At 38.6% G+C, this 23,170-nt stretch overlaps 2 protein-coding genes across 2 annotated transcripts in view; both read right to left on the bottom strand.

The window, feature by feature from the left end:
• The window catches only part of igf1ra (insulin-like growth factor 1a receptor), a 75,077-nt gene extending 63,562 nt beyond the window's left edge, over positions 1–11,515 (bottom strand). Inside the window, exons 1-2 of the mRNA XM_085412141.1 lie at positions 10,336–11,515; positions 1,750–2,316 (exon numbers count right to left, since the gene is read on the bottom strand). Coding sequence (XP_085268267.1) covers positions 1,750–2,316; positions 10,336–10,441 — 673 coding nt within the window. The 5' untranslated portion in view covers positions 10,442–11,515. The remainder of the gene's footprint in view (positions 1–1,749; positions 2,317–10,335) is intronic.
• Positions 11,516–20,485: 8,970 nt separating this feature from the next.
• Positions 20,486–23,170, bottom strand: part of cfap161 (cilia and flagella associated protein 161) — a 5,208-nt gene continuing 2,523 nt past the window's right edge. Inside the window, exons 5-8 of the mRNA XM_085412140.1 lie at positions 22,644–22,679; positions 22,343–22,465; positions 22,158–22,231; positions 20,486–21,849 (exon numbers count right to left, since the gene is read on the bottom strand). Coding sequence (XP_085268266.1) covers positions 21,654–21,849; positions 22,158–22,231; positions 22,343–22,465; positions 22,644–22,679 — 429 coding nt within the window. The 3' untranslated portion in view covers positions 20,486–21,653. The remainder of the gene's footprint in view (positions 21,850–22,157; positions 22,232–22,342; positions 22,466–22,643; positions 22,680–23,170) is intronic.

The following is a 23,170-nucleotide window of genomic DNA, read 5'->3' as shown; positions in this document are numbered from 1 at the left end:
CTTCTAGATGAATGCTTTTACCCTGACCTCGCCTGGGCCTCTGAGAGAAGTGAACTGGTTCAAACAATGCTCCGGCTCTGCTTCTCAAGTCCGCTTTGTGAGAACAACAGAGGGTTTCACCACAAAACCCCACATAGCAGCTAGTGTGGGAAGAACAGACGTGACTAAAAAGTCATCACAGGCGATTTGCACCTTTTACTATGTATGGTATTTGTAAAATATGCCCATTTAAGATTTCAATGTTTTTGAACAAAGACAACCATACAAAACCTTGTTCATTTTCATTGTGTATTGATCAAAGGGCTGATAACATACAGGGAGCACCAGCAGGTCACAAAACGCACACAGTGAACACCATTGCTTTCCTATAGAGATCGACTTGGTCAATAGGAAAACGCAGCAAGCTTGATTTCCACTGTTTATTCTGAGGTTCCCTGAAGGGATGAAGGACAGGGGTGTTTGTGACTTCAAACTAATCCTAGCACCTGCACAGATGCCTTCAAAAATGGGCAGGGGGAATATTAAAAAAAACTGTTTTCACACAAAAATGTCATCATGTGCTAGTTTTAGTTACAGATGGTTAAAAAAACTCAAACCTCTGACGCATAGATCGATGAGACCTTTTGTAAATGTGTACCTGACTCCAACTTTGAATAAATTTTCATGACCTGTAACTGAACTTCAAACCAGAGACAATGTTGGACCAAATCAGTCTTCAAGCTAAGCCTTCATGTTGCTCCCATCTAGACACCCTTATAGTTTTATGTGCATTTTGTGACATCATCTGCCCGCAGGCAGGCAGAAACACCTGACAAAGTAGTTGCTGGAATATATAAGTGTCCTCCAGTACCAAACAGCAAACAGCAATAATTACTTAAATTCATGGAAAGAGTGGGTGAAATGTGTTAGACAACAACAACATAAAATTCCTCCAAAAAGCCTCTTTGCTCATCTTTTTGGCCTATAAAGACTCGAAGTGGTTGACAGAGTTGTTTTGAAGAGGCATGAGATGGAAGATCTACTTGTCCCAGTTTCTGATCTGAAAGCACAAACTGTCTCACACTCTAAAATCTGTGAAAAAGACAGTGAAGATAAGTAATGTGACCACAAGGTGCTACACCCGCCTGCTGTATGGATGCACAAAGTATCAGATATTCATAAATGAACTGACTCAACTCTACAGAATGGAAGGAATTTAAATGCAATGAATATAAAAAAATATGACCCTCCCCTGAACTGTTAAAAAATGCATGACCCTACCGCAAGGCCAAAGTTAAACAAGAATTACCCTCCCCCCCCTTATTTTTCAATATACCCCTTTTCATAAATCGCAAAATGTCCCTCAGGCAAATATTTAGCTGACATGGTCCAGACAGGTAGACTACCTCATTTCTTGGCAGGGCAACTTTAACCTCAACTGAGTATGCCTCTCTAATACCTGGTGCTCTATATTGCAGCCATCCTTCATTCCACAAATAGCCTGATCTAAAGACAAGGTCTCTGTAACGAACAGAGAGGAAATGTTTGCACTGGCCCATGGACAATCTGACTGCCTGACGGAAATGAAGGAAAAACACTGCATAGATTCATGGGATTTGTTCACTGGTGAAGAAATTTACAATTTCTTCATGTTTGTGATGCTGGAAACCTCCGAGCTAGATCAAAGCCACGTCCGCATTTACTCTACTGCAGCACAAAGCATCGCTCAAACATCGCCATGATGAAAACTACCAAGAAGTTCAGGGTTACCTTTCTGGCAATGGTTGGAGGTCCAGCAGCGGTAGTTACGATTGTCATTGAACGTCGTCTGCTGACAAAGAGGGTTATCCTCCATGATCCCCGGGCAGACGTTGTCACATTCCTTTGCCTTCTTGTTCCCGTTGATAACATTGTTGAACTCAGTATTCATAATAAATGACCAGTCCACCGAGTCCAGGTAGCAGAGCTCAGGGTTCTTTTCAATCCTCATGGCCCCACGGGTGATGTTCCTCAGGTTGTAAAGCCCAATGTCTTTTAAGCTGGTCATCTCATAGATCACGAGGGCGTAGTTGTAGAAGAGGTTGTGCCCACGAATGACGCTCAGGTTGGGGAAGAGCACACTGAGGCTATCGAGGCCCGAGACACGAAACAGAAGCAGGTAGCCGGTGATGACGGTCAATTTCGGGAAGCTGACGGAGCGGAAGTCCTCCTGCTGGCTGTTGTTGCTGGTCTTTTCGTTGATGAGGAGGATGCGCAGGTAGCCCTCCACCACCGTGCAGTTCTCAAGACGCTTAAATTGATCGATGTCGTTTCGGAGGTCGATATCCGGGCCACAGACTGCAACACACAGAAAAAAAATCTTTACTGTTTTCTTCATTGAGAAACAAAGAAAAAGAACAACAGAAGAGTATTACAGTACATATGCATCATATACACAGTTTCAGCAGTGTTCGATGGGAAATACAGCCTGGAGATTGTGTATGCCAAAAGATTTCCACGTAAGTAATCTTCTTGAAACATAATCTTGTTAGTACAGTAAAGTTGGTACTTTGCTGGCAGTTTTTCATATAGGAAAAACAGCATGTTTACACCAAGTTCCTACGCTGCATGAAAGAAATTAATTTATTCTCACTGCTCTCTCAGGAAAGGAGTTTTTAAGTGCGACACGGGGGGAGAGGTTCTTACCAAGGTCAGCTGAGGTGAACAGGGTGATGAGAGAAACAGTCGCTTACTTTCACAATAAAGTGCGAGAGTTAACATGTTCATACATCTTTTGTATCACATCAGACAAAAACCCTGCATTTCGTTGGAAGACATGTGGTCCTTCACCTCAGATAACCCCAACATTTAAATAAGCTATTTCTCTGTTCTCGGAAAACAGCACTTGAAACCACAAGGCCTGGAGCATCCCTTCACACCGCACACACACACACACCCATATGCAAACAGACAGAGAGGCAGGCAGGCAGATGCATACACACATACACACACACACACACACACACAATAAAAAAAACTGCATTTTTTATTGACGATAATCGGCTATCCTATTAATTGTGCAAAACAGCAACTACATCAAGGGAAACCTTATCGCAGTGAAACATGCAATTACATACATGCTGTATGCAGTTTTGGATGCGCCAAGTTAGTCATGTCTGTCCCCAGGCGACAAGGTGTCGACAGGTTTTGTTAGAAAAGCAAAAAAACATGCTTCCATGGAGCACTGGAAGTCATGAGTTACTTCACAAGTAACAGTCATCAATCAGCATGAAAATAAAATACAAGACAGTAAATAGATGCTCAGCCAGTCAAAGAAGAAAGCAAACAAATAAATAAATAACTCTTGGTCCTATAATGACACAAAGGAAATTTATAAAGAAAATCCTGGGTATATGATTAGACTTAGATATGACATCTGCTGTACTTGCCTGTTCAGGTAACATCCTACATTGTCTTCAATTCTTTGTGCACACTGAATACCCTTTGAATAGCCCAATGCAAGAAAGGTAAATGCTTCAAAGTAGATTATACAGTCTCACTTCTTCAGCACCTTTGCAAACTTCATTCAAACTTTTATTATTTTTAATCATTTCATAATGTATCAATCTGTTTACCAATTCACTGTTTTTCTGTTCATCAGTTTTCTTAAGCCAACTATTTCGTCCGTTATCACATAATTGTCTTTTTTTTAACTTAGCTATTTAATCAGTTCATATATTAATTTTACCTATTTTAACATTTTACTCCAGTGAAGTTAAAATAGTCCATTTTTAATTCAAACATCCATATTTTACCCATTTCCCCTGACTATTTCGTTCCATTTAGTGATTAATTTTAGAGAAACTGACTATAAATCACATTTTTCTCTATATAGTTTTTTTCACATTCCTTCATACAGCAGCTCAAGTACTCTCTGGGGTAAATACACCAGTGTTTGGGAATCAACTGTCAGTCAAAAAGCCTAAGAGAAATCTTCTGTGAATCTCAGAAAAAGAACAACTAATTCCCTTGCATTGTATGTTAAATCGTTATGAAATCAGAATATCTTCTAGTTGCATTTATATATATTTTTTAACAGTGTCTAAAAGAGGGTTCAACAATCAGCTCAGGAAATGCAATGACATACAAGCTCTTAGGTTAAACCTGTTATGTTCTTAAAGGCGCTTAAGACACGGTGACGGTGTCCATCCAATGAGGCAAACAGACATGTTTTCATTGTCTTGTCAAAACACTGTCTACTGAGAGCTAAAGGATAAAGAAAAGAGCTAAACAGTTTCCACTCCCAGCACGAACACTATGCCTCCAGATTGTTTTTCTAGACTACAGAACAATGACATAGAAATCTAACAAGCATACAAATAGTTCTGTTAGTATATTAACTTCACTTTACTCATGGTTGTTTTTCTGAAAAGAAAAAAAGGGAAAAAAAGCCATGTTTGATGTGCTTCATTAAAGCTATTCTACCAAAAATAGAAATTGTAATCTTTATGGGGGTAAACGGGCTATATTTGTTCCTGCAGGGGTGTTTCACATGTCCAAATTTAGAACGGAAACAATTACTCCAGTAGAAAATAGTATTTGCTTTCCCCAATCAACACCAATGCCCCTGGGCTCCACTCATGAGCCATCGAGCTGCATGTCTTCTTTGTTTCATTGAGAATTTTCTTCCAGCTTCTCCAGCAGCCGGGGGAAAGAGGGAGGAGGGGTGGAGCCACTCAAATACAAAGACTAATTTGTTTGTTAGTAAAGAGAAACTCTAGGCTCCACTTCCTGATGGGGGCATTAATAAAATCAGGAGGCGTCTGGCCAGGGAAGGATAAGATTTCTGCCAAGAATAGCTATCAGGGGCCATCCTGGTGTAAAATGGCAGCAAACAGAAACCGCTATGCAGTAAATGTCTTTCTGAGTGCCGTCGATACAAAGCAGATTTACGCTCACAAAGAAAGCCAGAAAGAATAAAATGAAAGGAATTACACAGACTTCCTCTTTGTGATTCCCTTGTTCTACTCATTAGGCATGTTAAGTACCAGGAATTCCAATCATTTCCTTGCAAAAAGACCGAGAAAGACATTGCCTCAAACTAAGCCTCCAGGATTCTCCGATTCTTGCCAGTCAGCTCATTTGTTGCGAAGACAACGATGCTTAAATAAGATTAAGACACCAAATCCTTTATTCATTATTACATACACCAGATACATTTCAGCAACAGCGTCCACATAACATGATAACCCCAAATAACACGCGTCTCCTTCTCTCCTCCCGTGTATCTTTGCTCTTCACACTGCTGAGTAAACACACATATCTTCACAGCGTGATGGGATCCATCGGCTCGTGTTTATGACTGATAAACCTTGCCCTGTCTCTCTGTGGAAATGTCATCACACAAACACACGCACACACCAGCACAAGCACGTGCACGGTCAAACGTGTCCCCGTCGAATGAAATCGAGGCAAGTGGCTGCCGTTTATCTCAGCTTCACGTAAAATCAGATTCGGATCCAGTAAACATACCTCACACGTAAATAAACGCCATCTCGGTTTTGGCTGAGAGAAAAAAATGAGATAGCAATCTGGGACCACATGCCGTGCTGTTTATCAAAAGGCCACAAACTGAGCTTTCTGGGAAAACACTTGTATTGGAACTGTATCCTTTATCAGACATCCAGCTGTAAACTCCGGGAAGGTTATTAGGGAAGACTCCTCTTCCCTGTGTTTATTTTGAAGCGATTTTAAGGGTCCTGAAAACTCTGTGACCCCTGCAGTTACTGACATAAAGTTGTTGGTGGGCTCTGTGTAAAGTGCAAGCAGGGATGCATAGAACTGTTTCCATTGTGGATTAATCATTAATTATAACACAAAAAGAGGAAGAAGAACGACAGTCTTAAAGGAAATTGTAAAAACAGAGCATGTGGGCAGAAAGAAATGTTTGCAGACTTTAACAGACAACTTAAAACACTCAATTACCAGTCTGCTGACTTCCATTGAATATTCTGCACTTCTTGTTATTTAAAATCTGCATTTTTTTATTCTTATTTGAATTCCAGAAAAAAGCCCATGTTGATCATATCGTGTTAACTACCACTTTTATTAGTGTATATATACTGAGCCTAGGTTAGCTGAGATTTCCTATTTCCCTCTCATTTAAGGCCAATCATAAAGGGTCTGGTTTTATTTTCAAGGGTTGCCTAGCAACCAAAGGCGCTTATAGCAAATGATCAACTTCCTGAAATTGTGTTTTTCCAAAATTATATGAATTCTCAACCAATAAAATCAGTATGATCATTAAAAGGTTCGAACGGTGAAGGAGTTGGCCACTTTGCTGTCCTATCCCCTCACACCTGCCACATCAACTGGCTCTAATCCCCAGCATACTGGAAGTCATCTGACCAGCAGTGTTGTGGACCGTGTCCACTCAGTGGACCTTACTTCAATCACTGTGGCTCAGATTTCACCAAAACCCCAAATGGTAACATTACCCATCACAACAACTCTCAGACAGGCACTCCCCCTCGCCCAGAATGAGGGAAGAGGGCAAGAGGTAACAGGCTGTGTTTACATACACACTGCACACGCTCAAAACAGCAATATGAATTTGCAGTGATGTAATTTCTTTAAGGAGGGAGTGTGAAAACCTATAGAGAATTTGAAAACTAAGAAAAATGTCATCCGAAGGATTTTGATTTAATGTCTGGAAAAGATGGATGTAGACAATTTGATGTCACTTCTTGTGATGGAGCTTAGTGCTGACGGCCTCAGCCTTCACCACCTCTGTGGTTTGAAACCAGATGTGACGAGCATGAAAGTTAGACCTGACTACGAAACCGAGGGGAACTGCACACTGATGTGGTAAAGATCACTCAGGCACAGTTGTTTTTGTATTAAAAGACAATGACTTTGAGGTTTCAAGTTCATGTCTCACCTCTTGGCACCTTTTTGGACACTTATTTTGAAGTTACCTAAAGTAATAGTATTTTAAATGTTCACCTGATTTTGCCCCAAAATACAGTTTTAAAAATATATCTTTTTTCATTAGTTCTTTGACTGTCAGCTTCACTCTACAGCCTTCTGGTCTGCTGCATGTATAAAAAAAATGACCTACGTAAAGGAATATAAAGTAAAATGCAGTGTTATGATCTTTAGTGTTTAACACTCAACAGATTAATATGAGTATAGAAAAGGCTTCTTGTAGACATTCTGGGATCCTCCGCGCCACGGAGGATAGATCAGCACTCTTTTTAAACAAACAGCTTTCTACTGATAAAGCGAGTGCCATCCATTAGAAGAGCTAACATTTGCAATCATCATCTCGCAAATTGTAAAATACTCTACGGACCATTAAACCGGCAGCCAATGATGATGTATGTGCAGTCGGACGGATACTGCATTTGAGCAAATCCAGTGACATGCCACTTGAAATAAAGTGTTTAATTAAGCATTGTAAACCTCAGCTGGCAGCCTGGAGGAGCGGTAGGCCAGCATTTGACTGCACTCTCACAAACTAGCCCAGTGACACACTTTTACATCCTTACTCAGGGGCACGCCACTGACTCAGGCTGCCACGCTGAGTCCTGCTGCAGTACACACTCGATGCTGCACAATAAACTTGTATGTGTGCACACAACACAGGGCTGTGAACGCTTGTCACACTCTTTTGGTGCAGTGTGACTAGGCATTCCTGCATCCAGTCTCCAGGAAGACCTAAAGGAAGTGGGGGGGCTTTATGTAACCACAAAGTACACCTTAGAGCAGAGTGACAGCAATCATATCTGAGCCACTTACCCCGTCATGACAAAGAGTGCTGAACTTCAAATATGCCATACCCCAAAGGGAAAAGTAGGAGGGGTGCCTGTCAAACACAGTGTTCACTGATGCTTGATTATTTATTCCGTCATTCAGGTTTTTTCCGAAGCAACATGTTCTTTCATAAATAACTGAACAGGAACACTGGTGTACCCGCACGGAACAGGACAGCGGGTGCTTGTACTTACACGACCCCACTTTTGCCAGTGACATATCTATTTATAACTCTAATAGCAGTGGTGCCAAGTGATGAAGTTAAGCGCATCAGTCTGCATACGAGACCACTCCGTGCGAACAGCACAAGCCAATAAAACAGTTCACAAACTCACTACTATTCCAATCAACAAAACCGAGTCTGTTTCTCTTTCAAGAGTATTTTTGCACAATCTATTTCCAAACACCGAGTCTCTATCGCCCTCACACACTCCCTTTAGACTTTTAGAGACTTGTTTGCTGCGCATTTCGACGCCATGGCATGGAAAGTTTACTGTGGCGAAAGTTAAAAAGTAGTTTAATTGCATTTTATTGGTATGGACAGATTACAGAAATGAAGAGAGCAAAGAAGGTTTTTACCCCCTAGTGGAGCACTGGAAATTCTGTCCCTCTACAACCCGGTGAAGTAAACATCATCCTCGAGTGATACATTTGCATCTCTAATGTTGTCCGCAGCCTTTGTTATGAAATTCTTTGTTCCATGAGTTCTGATGTATTATGCACCACAGAGAGCCGAGATCTGAGGGCAACTGCCTATCTTCCAACCCTCAGATGTGCTTGTGGCCTTCAGAGGGGGAGAACATGACTGTGGTACGACTACCGTGTTACTTTTATTTTTCTTCCATTTCCATATAAACCGAGGTCAGACTATCAGTTTCCTTACTTATCAAGATATAAAGCATATGCAGCGTAGCTGACAAACACATTCAACTCAAGCACAATTGATGGGCTCAAAGCAGAGAGATGCAATTGATGTGAGGCGGGCAAAAGAGCAACTTGTGGTGATGGGTGTGCCAAACAGACTTAATGTATATACGAACAGCAGATCATGATGATATGATAAACTGAAAGTTTTTTACAATTCAGATTATTGGCGTAAACACCACCAAAGAAATAAAGATTTGAACTAAAGGGGAAAAAATCGAAATGAACTCCATGACTATCTCTGTTTAATCTGGGAAACTTGATGCAAAGTGTCACAAGAAGCTTTACTACAAAAAGCTGGAATGCTTAATCCTCTCTATCATTCAATTTCTTTAGTTTTTCCTTTTTTTTATTTTTCAAAAACTAATTTCTTTGTGCATTTGAAGCAGAAGCTTTTGCCTTTGAAAACCAAGACAATGAGCCATTAGATATAAACACACTCCATACAGCCAGGGACTGGAGAGGGAACCCTCTTTGACCCCCATTGATCAGCTGTTCTATTTTAGCACTGGCAAAAAGCAGCCTTGACTGTGGCAGCTCTCAGTACATTACACAGGATTAGATCAGATTAGATTTATATGTAGATATAAACAAAAACAGTTTTTATTTTATATGATTTATCATCCTATTCTAAATTTAAACCATGAAAACAAACTTTTACATCAATCAAAGGCAACAAAAGTGGGCAGACTCCTGTGAAATCCTGCCATTTATAAAACTGAATACTTGGGAATAAACTGAATACACTGGGTCCTACAAACCCTTTTGATTTTTTTGATTTTTTTTTTAACTTTTCCCCGCCTTTAAGGGTTAATTAGCATTAAGTGCACACATTTTCACGTCATGCCAAAGAAAATTACAACGTTATTTGGATGGTTAGTATAACGTCAGCGGACATTTCTTGCGTTTTACAAAAGAGCACGCTGTTAAGGCTGGATTTATGTGTCTGGCGCTGCTGTATTTCAATACTTTCATTAGTTAACAGTGCACAGATCTATACAAATGTAACAATGTTTCACTTTTTTTAATTTTTTTAAATTATATTTAGATATATAGGCACTTTTCTGGCATTTTACATTTTAAGAATCAAGGGATCGCCAGATTTTTTTTTTAAATAATTGGCTGTTCGTGCGCAGCGACGCCACACTACGAAATGTAAAATGGCCACATGGTCGTAGTAACCTTCAGCTCAGCTCCCTGGCTTCATCCCGTGCTTTCTGGATGTCTAATGTCAAAAATCACACCGGTGTCTGCTTCCATGTCTTTACGCGTTTCTCGATAATCATGACAGTTTCATCAAATAAGACGATATTACGCACAACGGTGACTGTATTTGGTTAAATGCGCGCATCAACTGACGGCAGCTATACCACATGGTCCTCTTCAGATAGCATAAGTAAGGAGCACAAGTCGGTTTTGTCGCATTCCATCGTTTTGTCCAACTACAGGTATTCACTCTGATTATTTTGCAAATAAAAACAATAATTGCAGCTAACGCATATCCTCCACTAGTGGGGAAAAAGGCGTTTATGCAAGAGGTTAAACTGGGTTACAAAAGCAAATTATGCCTTTAGGCCTATTCCTGCTCAAGCGACATGTTCTTCATAAAAACAATATTGATTAGAACTAAATACTTACTCTCTCCATATGTGGACCATATGCAGATAGTGGAGACAGACAGCATCAGACCCCAAAACAAGATCGGGCCACCCATCGGTGCTTCTGATTTTACGTTCCTGAACATTATTCTCCTCTTCAAGAAAAAATAAAAATAATGAGAGTAAAAAGGAAGTAAAAATATTTAAGTTGTGCACATCAGCTCAATAAATCAGAGCCTTCTCACTAAAAAAAATTTTTAAAAAAGGAGAAAAAGAGAAAACAAGTGCCTCGTAGCCCAAAAGCTTCTGATATCCTGATGCGTGGTCGCTTATCTGTCTGGATTTGCTCTAAACATATATATAAATGTGTACAAAAAATATTTAAACGTTGGGGGGTGGAATACTAAAACACTCTGCTATTTTTGCCAGTCACAGGATGCTTTGACGTTGGCTGGTATGGCACACAAGCCATGATTTTACTGAATAAATGATGGCAATCCCCATCTTCATTCTCCATCTCTTAAAAACAGCATGCGCGTAGCCTACACAGCGCGACCAGGCCCGTTAATACAACAAAAAAAAAAAAAAATCAGACTTAAATCTTAGCAGCCTTTACCACCATAATAAATTAAAGCCAGTGTCGCTCACAAGAATCCCCCGTGTGAATAAGTGTGTGTGAGGAGGTGGTGGGCTGAAAACGCGTACAGATCCACAGGGGTGGTGGCTGTGAGGTTGAAAAATGAATGAAAAACCTGTTTTTCCGTATGCTATTCAAACAGCAGGGTCTATCGACCCCCCCAAACCAAGCAGTCCTGGCTCGCAATGAGAAGTTGCTTTAAAAAAAAAAAAATCAGCAAATTTTCAGCCCCTCAGCTCCGACTTATCTCCGCCGTCAGTCGGGATTTGCAACTGAAAGAAAATACCAGACTTGTGCCACGCAAGAGAATGGGTCTCCAGCTCTCCAGCTAGACGACCTCGGCTGGAGTGGGGAGGGAGAATATGTCTAAGGAGTTGCTCTCCAAGAGTGTTTCTTGTTTTGCCTTTATAGCTTCGCACAAAAGAGAAAAAGAAAAACTCCCGTCGCGTGTGTATCCACAGGCTGAAATCCCACGGTCCGCCCTCGGTTAAAGCACACTACGGGTCTCCGCCGCTCCTCCGTGGAATCGCTGCTGTAAACAAGAGTCGGCTTCTCTCACACAGAAACACAAAGTGTTACGGATAAGGTGGTCGGGAGCAGGATACAAAAAACGGAGCGGATTTAGACCCGGCGTGTCTCGAACGACGGGGCAACCCAAACAAAACACACACACCCCAGCCGGATGTGAGTGGGAACACTTTTCTGCTGTCCCAGCTTCTAAACTTCATGTCATTGTTGAGAACAGTGACTCCCATGTTATTTAATACACCTTACCCCACAATATGGGCCACTAATTCCGTCATACATTAGCTAATTGTTTAACTACTACTTAATTAAGTATTTCATGTCACTTAGTGGACTCTTTCATATGCGTATCATTAGGTTTAGTCAGATATTTCGTTTCTGCTGTTAGTTAACAACTTAAGCGGTTCATGCGGCTGTTTCAGATCTTAAATATTTAAAAGTGATCATTAAAACCACTAGTCCTACCTTTAGATTACGTTTTTTACAATATTTGAAACATCTGTGGCTCCTCCCACTGGGTTGCTTTGACATTATTTTGGTTAATCCTTAATTTTTCTGATGCTGTCAATTCTTTACATTAAATTGTGTTGTTTGTTTATTTATTTGTCCTTCTTACATATTTCCTGCATCCTACAGAAGTACTCAGTGGAGTTCTTGTAGAGCTTTAGCTTTTAAAAGAAGCAAACAAATTTTATTACCTTTTCCTGAGTTGATCCTATTTGTATAATTCAAATATCCCAGTCATTTGAATTATATTGGCCACATAAGTGGTTTTCAACCTGAGGGCTGCAGGCAGCTCTCGCCCATCTCACCAGATTTCCAGCACATTATTTTTTTTACTCTTCCAGTAATGAAGACAAATGAGTATCTGTGACATATTTATATAAATTGGGCATTTTGTCTGTGAGGCAATAACTGAAAAGGTGGTTTGTTTTTAAATGCCAGTTAGGTCGTTTTTTGTAATCATTATTTTAAGGTGGTATAGCAATAAATGTTCTTTTGTGTAACAAACTGAAGGTTAGTTCAGTGTAAGAATTTGGCTTTTAGGACAGAGGAACAGGCACAAAGTTATTTTTTTTTTATTGTCAGTTAATGTGTCCTTTGCCTAACAGAGCTTTGAAACATTTATCTCAGTCAAGGTTAAAGAAGTTTTACATTTTGTAAAAAGAATTAGGTGGGATAAAATATAACGTTGTTGGCACACAAATCATGTTATCTGAGATGGATTACTTCAAAGAGTGCACATTGTTGACTGAATAACTTTGTGCTCCAGAGCGAGTCAAAAGATTACAATGTTTACAGTTACAGTGAGAGTTTAGCCCTGAAGAATTTTGCCTTTGTTTTATTATCCAAGTACAGACACATCTTATTTTTCTGTTTAGTTTAAATATGCATACATATCTTACTCCTCTGGATTTGTTCATAATAATTTTTTCAAAAGGTAAGTAAATAAATATTTGTGAATGATGTACTAAATAAATATGTTTTTCTTTGTTGTAGGAGGGAGTGAATAATTGTACTGCATGTTTCACTTCATTTTAGCTGATTAGATTATGTTTGGGTGGTTTCACTGGTTACTAACATCCTCGTAGTTACCCTTTATCACCGTTGGATTTCACTTGTAATAAGAGGTACTGACAGGTGATGAAATTAATTTTTAATACTAGCTATATTTCCTACATATTTTCCTTTATAATATGCATTTTGCTGGGCTAAAAACAAGATCGGCAGGTCTGCTCAATGAAGTGAAATGTGGACTTTAATTTTTTATGGCTTTTAAACTCGTCTTTTCGCAGGTCACTGCAGATTTGTCTAAGATTGAAAGGATCACATTCGAGTAACTCAGCTGACGACTCTTATGTGTGACAATGTTTCATATGGTTCAGAGTAGAAATCTTTTACACTGTTCTGTTCATGAAACTGTCTGATTTAATACACTTTAAGGGTTGCAGGACTTCTGGCATACAGGGGACGACGTTCAGTGTTTTGAAGTCTATTTAGTGCTCAGGAGCTGTACCATAGGTTACGCTGCGCACTATCGTCACGGGTAGGGTAAAAAGTAAAATCCGACATGGACATGTAGTCAAGCGGGGACTTGAGTTGTGCTTTTATCTTTCATTCATCCAATACACGCAGCAGACAACACGCTGTGCAAGGAGCGTGGTTATCGATCCATACCGCACAGCATCCCCTAACTGGGAACATGTGAGCCTAACTAAGGTTAACTCCAGCGGATATTTGTAATTAGTTTTCATTTTGAATGAAAGCGGGTTGTCTTTTATCTCCTTGTTCCTTTACATTTTGATTTACGAACGAAATTAACGATGTCGTTGCAATAAATACTATGAGCTATGAATTATAAACAGCAGCATCACTGATCTTTATTTGGGAAAAGGAACTGCTGACTTATGCTTGCTTCTCATTGTATTTTCAAATAAAGCTACATGTATTATAGTAATGGAGTCCTTTAGTTGCGTAAATATGTGATATGATATGAAAATTAGCAAAAACATATTACAAAAACAATAATAATTAAAAAAAAAAACTCACATATGCTTGACAATCGTAAAATTCCGGACATGTACTGCAATGTTTTCTAATGAGAAGCGGCGCAGTTTTTTTCAGTTACCGTATGGTGCTGTGGTTGCTGAAAAGGGTGTTTAGTTGTCGCCCTCTGCTGGAGAAACGTGCGTATTATATTAAAATTATTGTGGAGAAACTAAGTATGCTTGTTCCTCTGCTTGGTAGCGTAGATCAACTCGGTGTATTTAGGCATGTAGATGTCATGAAGACGACCTGCTGATGTTGAAACCAGCCATCAGAACAGGGAAGAAAGGTGATTTAAGTGACTTTGAATTTGTTGGTGCTGGTCTGAGTACTAAGGAAACTGCTTATCCAATTGGATTTTCCCACATAGTCATCTCTGGTGTTTATGGAGAATGGTTAAAATGAGAAAACATCCAGACAGCGGCAGTTCTCTGTTCTCCGTGTGAAAATGCCAGAGGTTTAACTAGAACAGCCAGATTGCTTTGATTTGATAGTAAATCAACAGGTGGTAGTGTAGTAATAGTGGATTAAAAGTTAATGGGCACATTTTAAACCCTTTAGTGCTATGTGAGAATTGTTCAAATGCCAAAGCCTACCTGAGTATTGTTGCTGACCATGTCCATCCCTTTATGACTGCAGTGTCTTTATCTTCTGATGGTTGCTTCCAGGAGGATACCACGCCATACTACAATCTCTAATCATCTCAAACTGCTTTCTGGAACATAACAATCCACCAAATTGAAAAGTACCTTTGGGATGTGGTGGAAAGTTGAAAAGGGAAAGTTACGTCATGGATGTGGAACCGACAAATCTGCAGCAACAATGTGATGCTGTCATGTGAATATGGACCAAAATCTCTGAAGAATGTTTCCACTGTCTTGTTGAATCTATGCCATGAGGAATAAAGGCAGTTCTCAAGGCAAAAGCAGGTCTAACCAGGCATCAGGAAGGTGTACCTATAAAATGTCTGGTCTACAATTCTCTATTGACAATTAGGTTTTCCTCAAAGAAGACTCATTTCTTCATTGCCTGTTTCTGTTTTCTCCCCAAACACTCCCAAAAGAATCAGAGCACTGAGGAATTACTTGTTGATAGAAACCCAGCTCCAAAATTGTGATGTTTAAAGTGTCTTTTAACATAAGAAAGCAAGTACAGAGTTTTTAGAACATAAGAAGATACCATGAAGTTTCAACATCAGCTTGTACGCAACTAGATCTGTAAAAAGTCAGCTGTAAACATGTCAAAGGATACTGGTCGTTACAAGCCATGTGTTTTTCTGTTTTTGTAACAGCATGCACATATATTTTTAATCAAAATTATATTATTAAAACTAAAATTATTATTGTTCTTCTCTGGGAATTTTCCATTTTTTCAGTTTTACCAAAAAAAATAGCAAAGCACATTATGATTTTTTAAAACTATATTAGTGAATATTTTTCAGTATTTTTTGAAACCCACGAAATAAAACACACCACAGCAGGAAGCAAAAGTGTCGCAGTGCTGAAATGGTTCCAGCATGGTGATGCAAAAAAACAATCCACCTTAAAAAAAAGTGCACAAAGTAAATGTAACATCAATGCAAAAGAGACATTCTGATTTAGACAATGTAAGTAAAGGACCATACGCTGGATAAGTGATGTGAAAAATGGTTACAGGTTACATTGAAAAAATTTTTTAAAATCCAACTAAATGCTATATTGACATTTAAACTTCCTTATATTTTGCCAGTATTTCTGATAATCGGTGTACCACTGCATAGGTCACACATTAAATACACTGCACTGAAATCAAGTGAACTATCGCTATAGACTAATTTCAGTCCTTTAGCTCTAGAACAAAAAGACAATCTGTTTTATTTTTTGCTTTTTTTAGAGTCCTGACAATTCACTTGTTGTTACAGAAACATTTGACTGTGCAACAATATAAATCTAGCTTTGTAAAAAGTGAGACCTGCACAACAGATTAAATGTGCCATTTAAAGGAGCAGTGTGTAGAATTTTAGTGACATCTGGTGATGAGGTCGGCATTACAACCAACTGAGCAGCCCTCACTTTAGCTACCAAAGCATCTTTTCAAGCATGCAGTAAAAACTAAAGTGGCTGCAAAGCCTTAAAAAATGTTGTTACTTACCCACATCCCCTGGATTTATCCAGAGAAAGTAACATCACAGCAAGCCCTGCTAAAGTTGTAACAAATGCAAAAGACTCTCTCTAGAGCCAGTGTTATTATTATTATCCCTCTAAGTCTGAACTAGGGCTCCTAATGATTAGGCTAGTAAATTTATAGTTTTGGCCTCAATGCCCTACCTCACTATTGTTCTTCTAGACAGGTGTCAAATATTTTAGTTTGTCGGTGCATTAAAACTTATAGTACTTAGACTAGATCCAGAGTTACAGGGTAGTCGTGAATCTGAAAAATCAAGTCTATCTTTTGCAACCCATTTGGCATCTGCTACAACCAGATCTTTTTAGTGAAAGGTACACGGTGGCCTAAAAATACATACCCAAACCAAAATAACTACTACAAACGACCCTTGTTTAACTGGCAACATTATGTTTTTTCTCCCTCGATGGGAGGGAGTAATTGGTCTGTCTGTCTTTTCAATTTTTGTGTGATGTTAGATACCGATTACAGCTCGAGCTGATTTAATTTTGGTAAAAATCAAGGTCATATCAAATGTGAAAATCATAAAAACTTTATATCACTCACAGTTTCTTTTGTAGATTAAATTTAGACAACAATAAACTACACCTTAGTGGACATGAGTACCTAGGTTGACCTACCTATTTGACCTTGACCTTAATTGTTAGCACCCAGGGTCAAAGTTGACCTCAAAAAACAATTTCAAGAAACTTTCATGTGAAAGGGCATAGAGAGAGACGAACAACTACACTATTTTTCAATATGGCGCCATACAACGTCGCGATGACATAATCATATTGTAATAAAAACAGATAGAGATAAGCATGTTGTAATAAAAACACCATAAAACCGTTTTAGGACAGCCCTTGCCCTTCAGGAGGCGCTGTGTTCTTTCAGTGCTATTGTTTCAGGTATAATGTAAGCTTGCCTACACACACATCCCTGGAAACCTGAGTATGTGAGGCTGACAATGGCCCTCAAACTCAGAACAAGAAAAACTTGTCAGATGCTTTATAGTAGCAGCATAATAATAATACTTATGCACTGACCATCACCCTTCTGGCTTACAGTTTCAGCTACTCACTTGCTTCACGCTCCAACCCGTGTTGCTAAACGAGAAGTAGAGAAAATAAACAAGTTGACAAAGACACAGTCAAACACGTGGAGAGCAGGAAAGAACACATACTGAAAGCAATAATGATCAATCAGTTCAAAAGTTCTACCTGTCAGGGTAGGAACCCCCACCAGAATACTGATTTTCTGGCTGCCAACAATGGTAACTTTGTTCTTGTTGCCATCACATGTCTTCTGCACTTTCTTTGATTTCGGTGACCAGGATGAGAATATTTTTAAAAAACACACAACAGCCACCAGTCCAGGTACATCCACTGCTATGACTGTCTGGTTACACAGTCAATCTAAATTCTGTCAATGACATAAAAAACACAATAAATACAAATAAGGAGGACGAAACGCTTATGTTACTGTTCTTAATGAGTTGAGCAGCTGTCTACAATTTGTATAATTAAAAAATAATATAATTATAAAATTTGTATAAAGTTACGAGCCTATTTCAGGCAACTACTTGTCAACTTGACCCTGACACACTGTGACTGGATAAGACTACTGTTGTTAACTTACGATGCTAGCTCCTGGAGGTCATTTTTACAAACCTATCCATGTTTCCCATACTTCCTGCTTCTGACTGCACCACATAAATATATACATATTATACAATAATATTTCTTATATAAATAATACAAAAAAACTGACTAAACAGGTTTTCTTGTCCAGGAAAAATTATATGACTTTTTTTGAAGAATCAAAATTTTAAACCACCTTAGGAGTGGAGTGGGGTGGGTGGGTTAACTGTGAAGTTAAACGTTAACATGACTTCAGACTGGTTCCAGTAATTTTCCAGCAGGATAGAGTCATTCTTTGTCTGGATAGTTTCCCCAGGAGTGGGAGGGCACAGAGACTGCATATCTATATTGGCACATAAACCACAATCCAGCTGCTTTATTGAAAGTTTTTCAAACCCATTTATTGTTGGCTTACTGAAATAAACAACATAGATGCTAGTTACAGTGAACAAGGTTCTTAGAAAGCAGATTTTTTATTTTACCGGCCAAGCCACAGCATTCACCCTGCTGCCATCTGGCAAGTATTACAGAAGTACTGACTGCTGCTCCAGCAGACTTTAGGTCAGTTCATTTCCTCAGACCACTCACTTCATCCTCCGTCAACATGTATAAAAGTATTTTTGTTGTTGTTGTTATATTTACAGCAAAATCATTATTTTTTTATTTATTTTTTGTTAGTAATATAAAGGCACTACATCATTTCAATGTGTAATTTATTACATAAATTACACATTAACTGCAGAAAACAAATAGTGTGATTGATCGTGTATTTTATGGTTTTAGTGTGTTAATGATAAGCATTTGCCTTGCATGTGCTTACTGGTTATCAAGAGCTGGTCTAATGTGGACTCTGACCATGAACTGGCCATGGAAGATGATGTTATAGCAAGCGGCTGTAAAACAAACCGCTGTAAGCTCTCATTCCTCTCAGTATCTACTGCACTATTGAAAAAAAAAACTTAATTTAAGACGTAATTTAAAAGCTCCGGAGCCACATCATCGTGTACTTGAATGTTTTCTGGAACTGTATATGGCAAATAAATGTTTATTAATTAATTAATTAATTAACTACTAATGTATTGATCTGTGGTGCTGTTTTTATTATGAAAATAAACCACTCTTCAGACAAACTAAAATCAACCATGCTGACATTACAGATCTTCTAGTATCTCGATTCTCTCTTTCACCACTGCTGCAGACGCCAAAAATATTACAGTTAACTGTCTTTCCCTGTGGTTGGCTTACTTCTCTGCAGTGGAGAAGTTCTTCAGAACCACCATGTGCAGTAAGGGCTTCTCCCTTTGTCTCTGAGTCACGCTCAGTGTGGCTCAATCACCTGGCAGGTGCAGCAACACAGTCCGTTTCAGACGAATGACACTTAACCTTCCTGCCTTCTTGGGACCTTTTTGTGCCACTGCTATGTGTTAAATGGCTGCCATTTCCACTGTGTTCAGTGGAATATAACCAAACTTGCCACAGGATAGTTTTTACCTGTCAATGTTAATATTCCAGTGTGAATTCCTTAAATCAGCCTAAAATGGCTGAGCAGCAGAAATCCCCACACCCATCACCCTGGGGACCATTTTCTGCCCATTGACTTCCATTATAAACGCTATTTTTCAACCCCAAATTATCATCATATGATTTTATTTTTTCTTCTTTTCTTGGATGTCAATGAAGACTCAGGGCCTTGAAGTTTTAATTTTTAAATTGCAAAAAAAATGCAAAAAAAATAATGGCAGGTCAAAATGTATGTTGGTGCCGATCTTTGGTCCATCTAAAGGCCTACTTATAATGACAATCACATATTACTTCAACTGGTTTTTTGTGGAAATATTTAGTTTCGTTTTTTGGTTTTTGGGGCTTATAACACAGGGCACTCATGTAATAACACTGGGATTTGAAGGGTTAAAACAACGAAAATATAATTAAAACTTTACATGAATATTTCAGGGAGAAGTAGTTTTACAAGGTTGGCTAATTTAAAGTGGAATAAAATATGGATATATGGTCTTTTTATGGCGTGGCTGAGAATGGTCCCTAGGGTGATGGGTGTGAGTTTTTTAAAGGATGGCAGGAGGGTTAAATGAAAAGCATAATAGCAGCAAACATGTTCAAACGCTGCTGTGAAACAACACATAAGGGAAAAAAACATCAATGATGTAGCTACATAAAACCTTTTAAACTCTGAGCGGGATCATTATATGTATTTCACTGCATATAATTAGAAGAAACATGATGCTGCACATTACGACCAAAACCAGGAGAAAACAAACACGTCTCATTGTGATGTTTGTTTGTTTTGCTTCAGCGATGGTAACTTAAATGCAAGCTCAGATAAAACAAAAAACTGAGGTCTAAGCCATGCACTTGGAAGTCTGGTTTACTGATAATGCTTCCAAAACCTCTGCCCCACAATTGAGGTCATGAAGACAAAAGAAAAAATTTAAACCGAAACCTAATCCCGCAGACATCTCAGAGAACAGAGGTCTGTTTTTAATATTCGTTGTTCTCTAAAGCCATCCCTCAGAGTCGTTCCTGCAGTGAGATAGACTTAAACTTCCAAGGGGTAGACTAGCTGTCTCTCCTATCACACACACAACTGGGATATTGGCTCTTCTTGGAAGGTTCTTCTGGGATCGTCTCCTTCTTGCTGTTTATTTTTCCCCAATTGCCAAAAAAAAATTGAGAGAACAATAATGTTTTGTAAATTTTTCTTTTCAATTTTCTTTTACAGAACATTACTTTGTATTGCAGTTTCAGTTAAATAGAAGACTTAAATCATTTTTGCTTTACATTATTTACAAAGTCACAGCTTTTTTGCAGATGAGGGTTGCATCTTTGGACGTTCCTGAATTTATAAGCAGTATAGATCGATATTCCTCAGTTAACTTCCAATGATTACTTCCTTCAAACCATCAACTCTATTAGACCCCTTTTGATAAGACTGTTTAAAAAGTCCCACAATTAACTAATGTATCGATCTTAAATATGATAAATCTATCTTTATTACTAGGGTACCTACCACAGGCTTTTAAGATAAGTTAAGATAAGTTTACTATTACTTAAAAAGCCTCTACTTGGCCCAGCTGTCTTAGCAAATTATTGACCAAACTCCAACCTTCTTTTTACTTTAGTTTATTTAGCAAATTCTAGTCAGTGCAGAAACGGCACTGGTGAAGGTTATGAATGATCTACTTATGCCTGCTGACAGTTGATTAATCTCTGTGTTTGTCCTGCTAGACCTCAGTGCGGCATTTGATACTGTAGACCACAATATTTTACTGCAAACATTAGAACATTTTGTAATTATTAAAGGTACTGTGCTGCAGTGTTTTGAATCATATCTGCGAAACAGATTTCCATTTCCTCATGAAAATGGGGAGTGTTTTCTATACAGAGCTCCACAGGGAACCGTGCTGGGACCAGTTCTATTTACTTTATACAGCCTTCCCTCGAATAACTTTCTGTTATTTGCATCACAGTCTTCTGATGCTAACTGAACTGACTATTTATGCACAATAAAATAAAAAAAACATTAAAAAAACAATCAAATACAAGTCCCAGCTGTATAATAATCATCCACATAATAAACAGTGTTAATTATTAATATTTTAACATCAGCTGCAACTTTGTTATAGCTTTCCAGATAATGTTCATAGATGGTTTACAAACTAGTTATTAACAAATTCATGAACATTGCTGTCAAATTATTACTTATTACTTCTAGTAAAACACACTTAACAGTTGGTGGTTATGTGTTACTGATTTTTGCACTAGAATCTTCCTGCATTACAAGTGATGACCTAACCAGAAAAAAAAAAACCTTTATTACAATACATTTTAGCATAAAAACAGATGGTGTTAAACACTAGGGTTAGCTTCTGAGAACGCCTCAAGTTCTGTTTTTTTAGCCATCAACTGTGGTTGTTTGAAAAGTACAAGTCCGTCCCCTGCAGGATCAGCGGTGCAGAGTATCCAGTGATTGTTGTCCTGTTCAGCTTTATGGGAATCCAAGAACGTGTGAGCCGTCAGCTCATACTCCTTGCCGTACATGGTCCTGCAAGGACACAACTGTTATGCACAAATGAATTCACATCTTGGTGGTCATTATTAAGGACACAACAGATGGTTGCTTTCACATGTTCTTATAGCGGCTGTGGAGCTGATTAGCTAATTGGACCTGAGTAGCAGTGCAATTTTAATGTCATTGTAGCAAAAATGTACTGTTTTCTTCTTTACTTGCTCCTTATGTATCCTAGAGTATTGTTTGTTATTGCTAATGTGCTAACAGACATCTAAGCTGATATCATAAATGCCCAACACAACTGGTTTGGAGTTACATTTGAAAAGAAAATTGAAAAATACCAGAGGACTTGATCACCCAGAACAGCAAGAGCCTGGTTTGTTTTGCAATGTACAATCAGCACCTTCACATTAGCCTAAAAAAGCATAGACAAAACACAATTCTTAATGGCAGTGAAAGGAACATAATGCATTTATAACACTGATGCTGCAGCAGGTGTAACCAGGAAGATACAGTAAACACTTACAGGAACTGGCAGACCCTCATATTCAAGTCTTTCCTGGGGGTCAAAGTAAACTATCTTCCACCATGACAGAAAGGAATCGCTGTCTTCCAGGCTTACTTCTTGGAGGCGAGACTTTTTTGCACACTTTTAGGTCAAAATATATGATAATAGTAAAAATTCTCACAAAAAGGGGGAACATAATTATGTCATCTTGCACTAAAGTATGTACAGTATGTACAAATGCACAATTTTTCCATTAATTTTTCATTTAAAGCATTGTCACAGTTATTTTTGCTGTAATTAATGTTAAAACTTAACTTACCTTTTGAAAACTTTGCAGGTCACTCGTCAAGTAAAGCTGAGGGAAAGAAAGGGAAAGAATACATGTAAATACAAGAAGCAATCATTCAAATTGTACATACATCCCATGTGTATATGAGACCCTGCTTTGATTCATGTTGTAACATTAGTTATGGTACTTCCATGTGTTTGTGGTTTTCCTTTCCTGTGCGTTTTCTGTTCACCCTGTCTATAGCTTGCTGTTTTTCTGCATCTGTTCTTTGTTCTGCTTTAAATTTTCCTCTTTCATTTTGAGCGTTATTCCCTTGTACTTTTTCATCCCTTCTGGGCTATTTTACTTCATTATCATCTTGAATGACTTTACCTGTGTCTCATTTATTCATCTTCCCATGTGCATTTAGTGTGTGTCTGCCCTTAGGCTTTGCTGGTTCATTATGTCGTGCCTCCTGTGAACCTTTCTCTATTTTGATTTTTGTTTTCTTGACAGGATATTGGATATCTACATTTAGACATAAGAAAAAAGCATGGCATGTTAAAAGTTCATTTAAA

This window comes from Rhamphochromis longiceps, linkage group LG7 (assembly GCF_057381845.1).
Source record: "Rhamphochromis longiceps isolate RC_006_pf linkage group LG7, R_longiceps_female_GT1.1, whole genome shotgun sequence".
Lineage (NCBI taxonomy): Eukaryota > Metazoa > Chordata > Actinopteri > Cichliformes > Cichlidae > Rhamphochromis > Rhamphochromis longiceps.
This window is presented reverse-complemented; position numbering and strand designations above follow the sequence as displayed.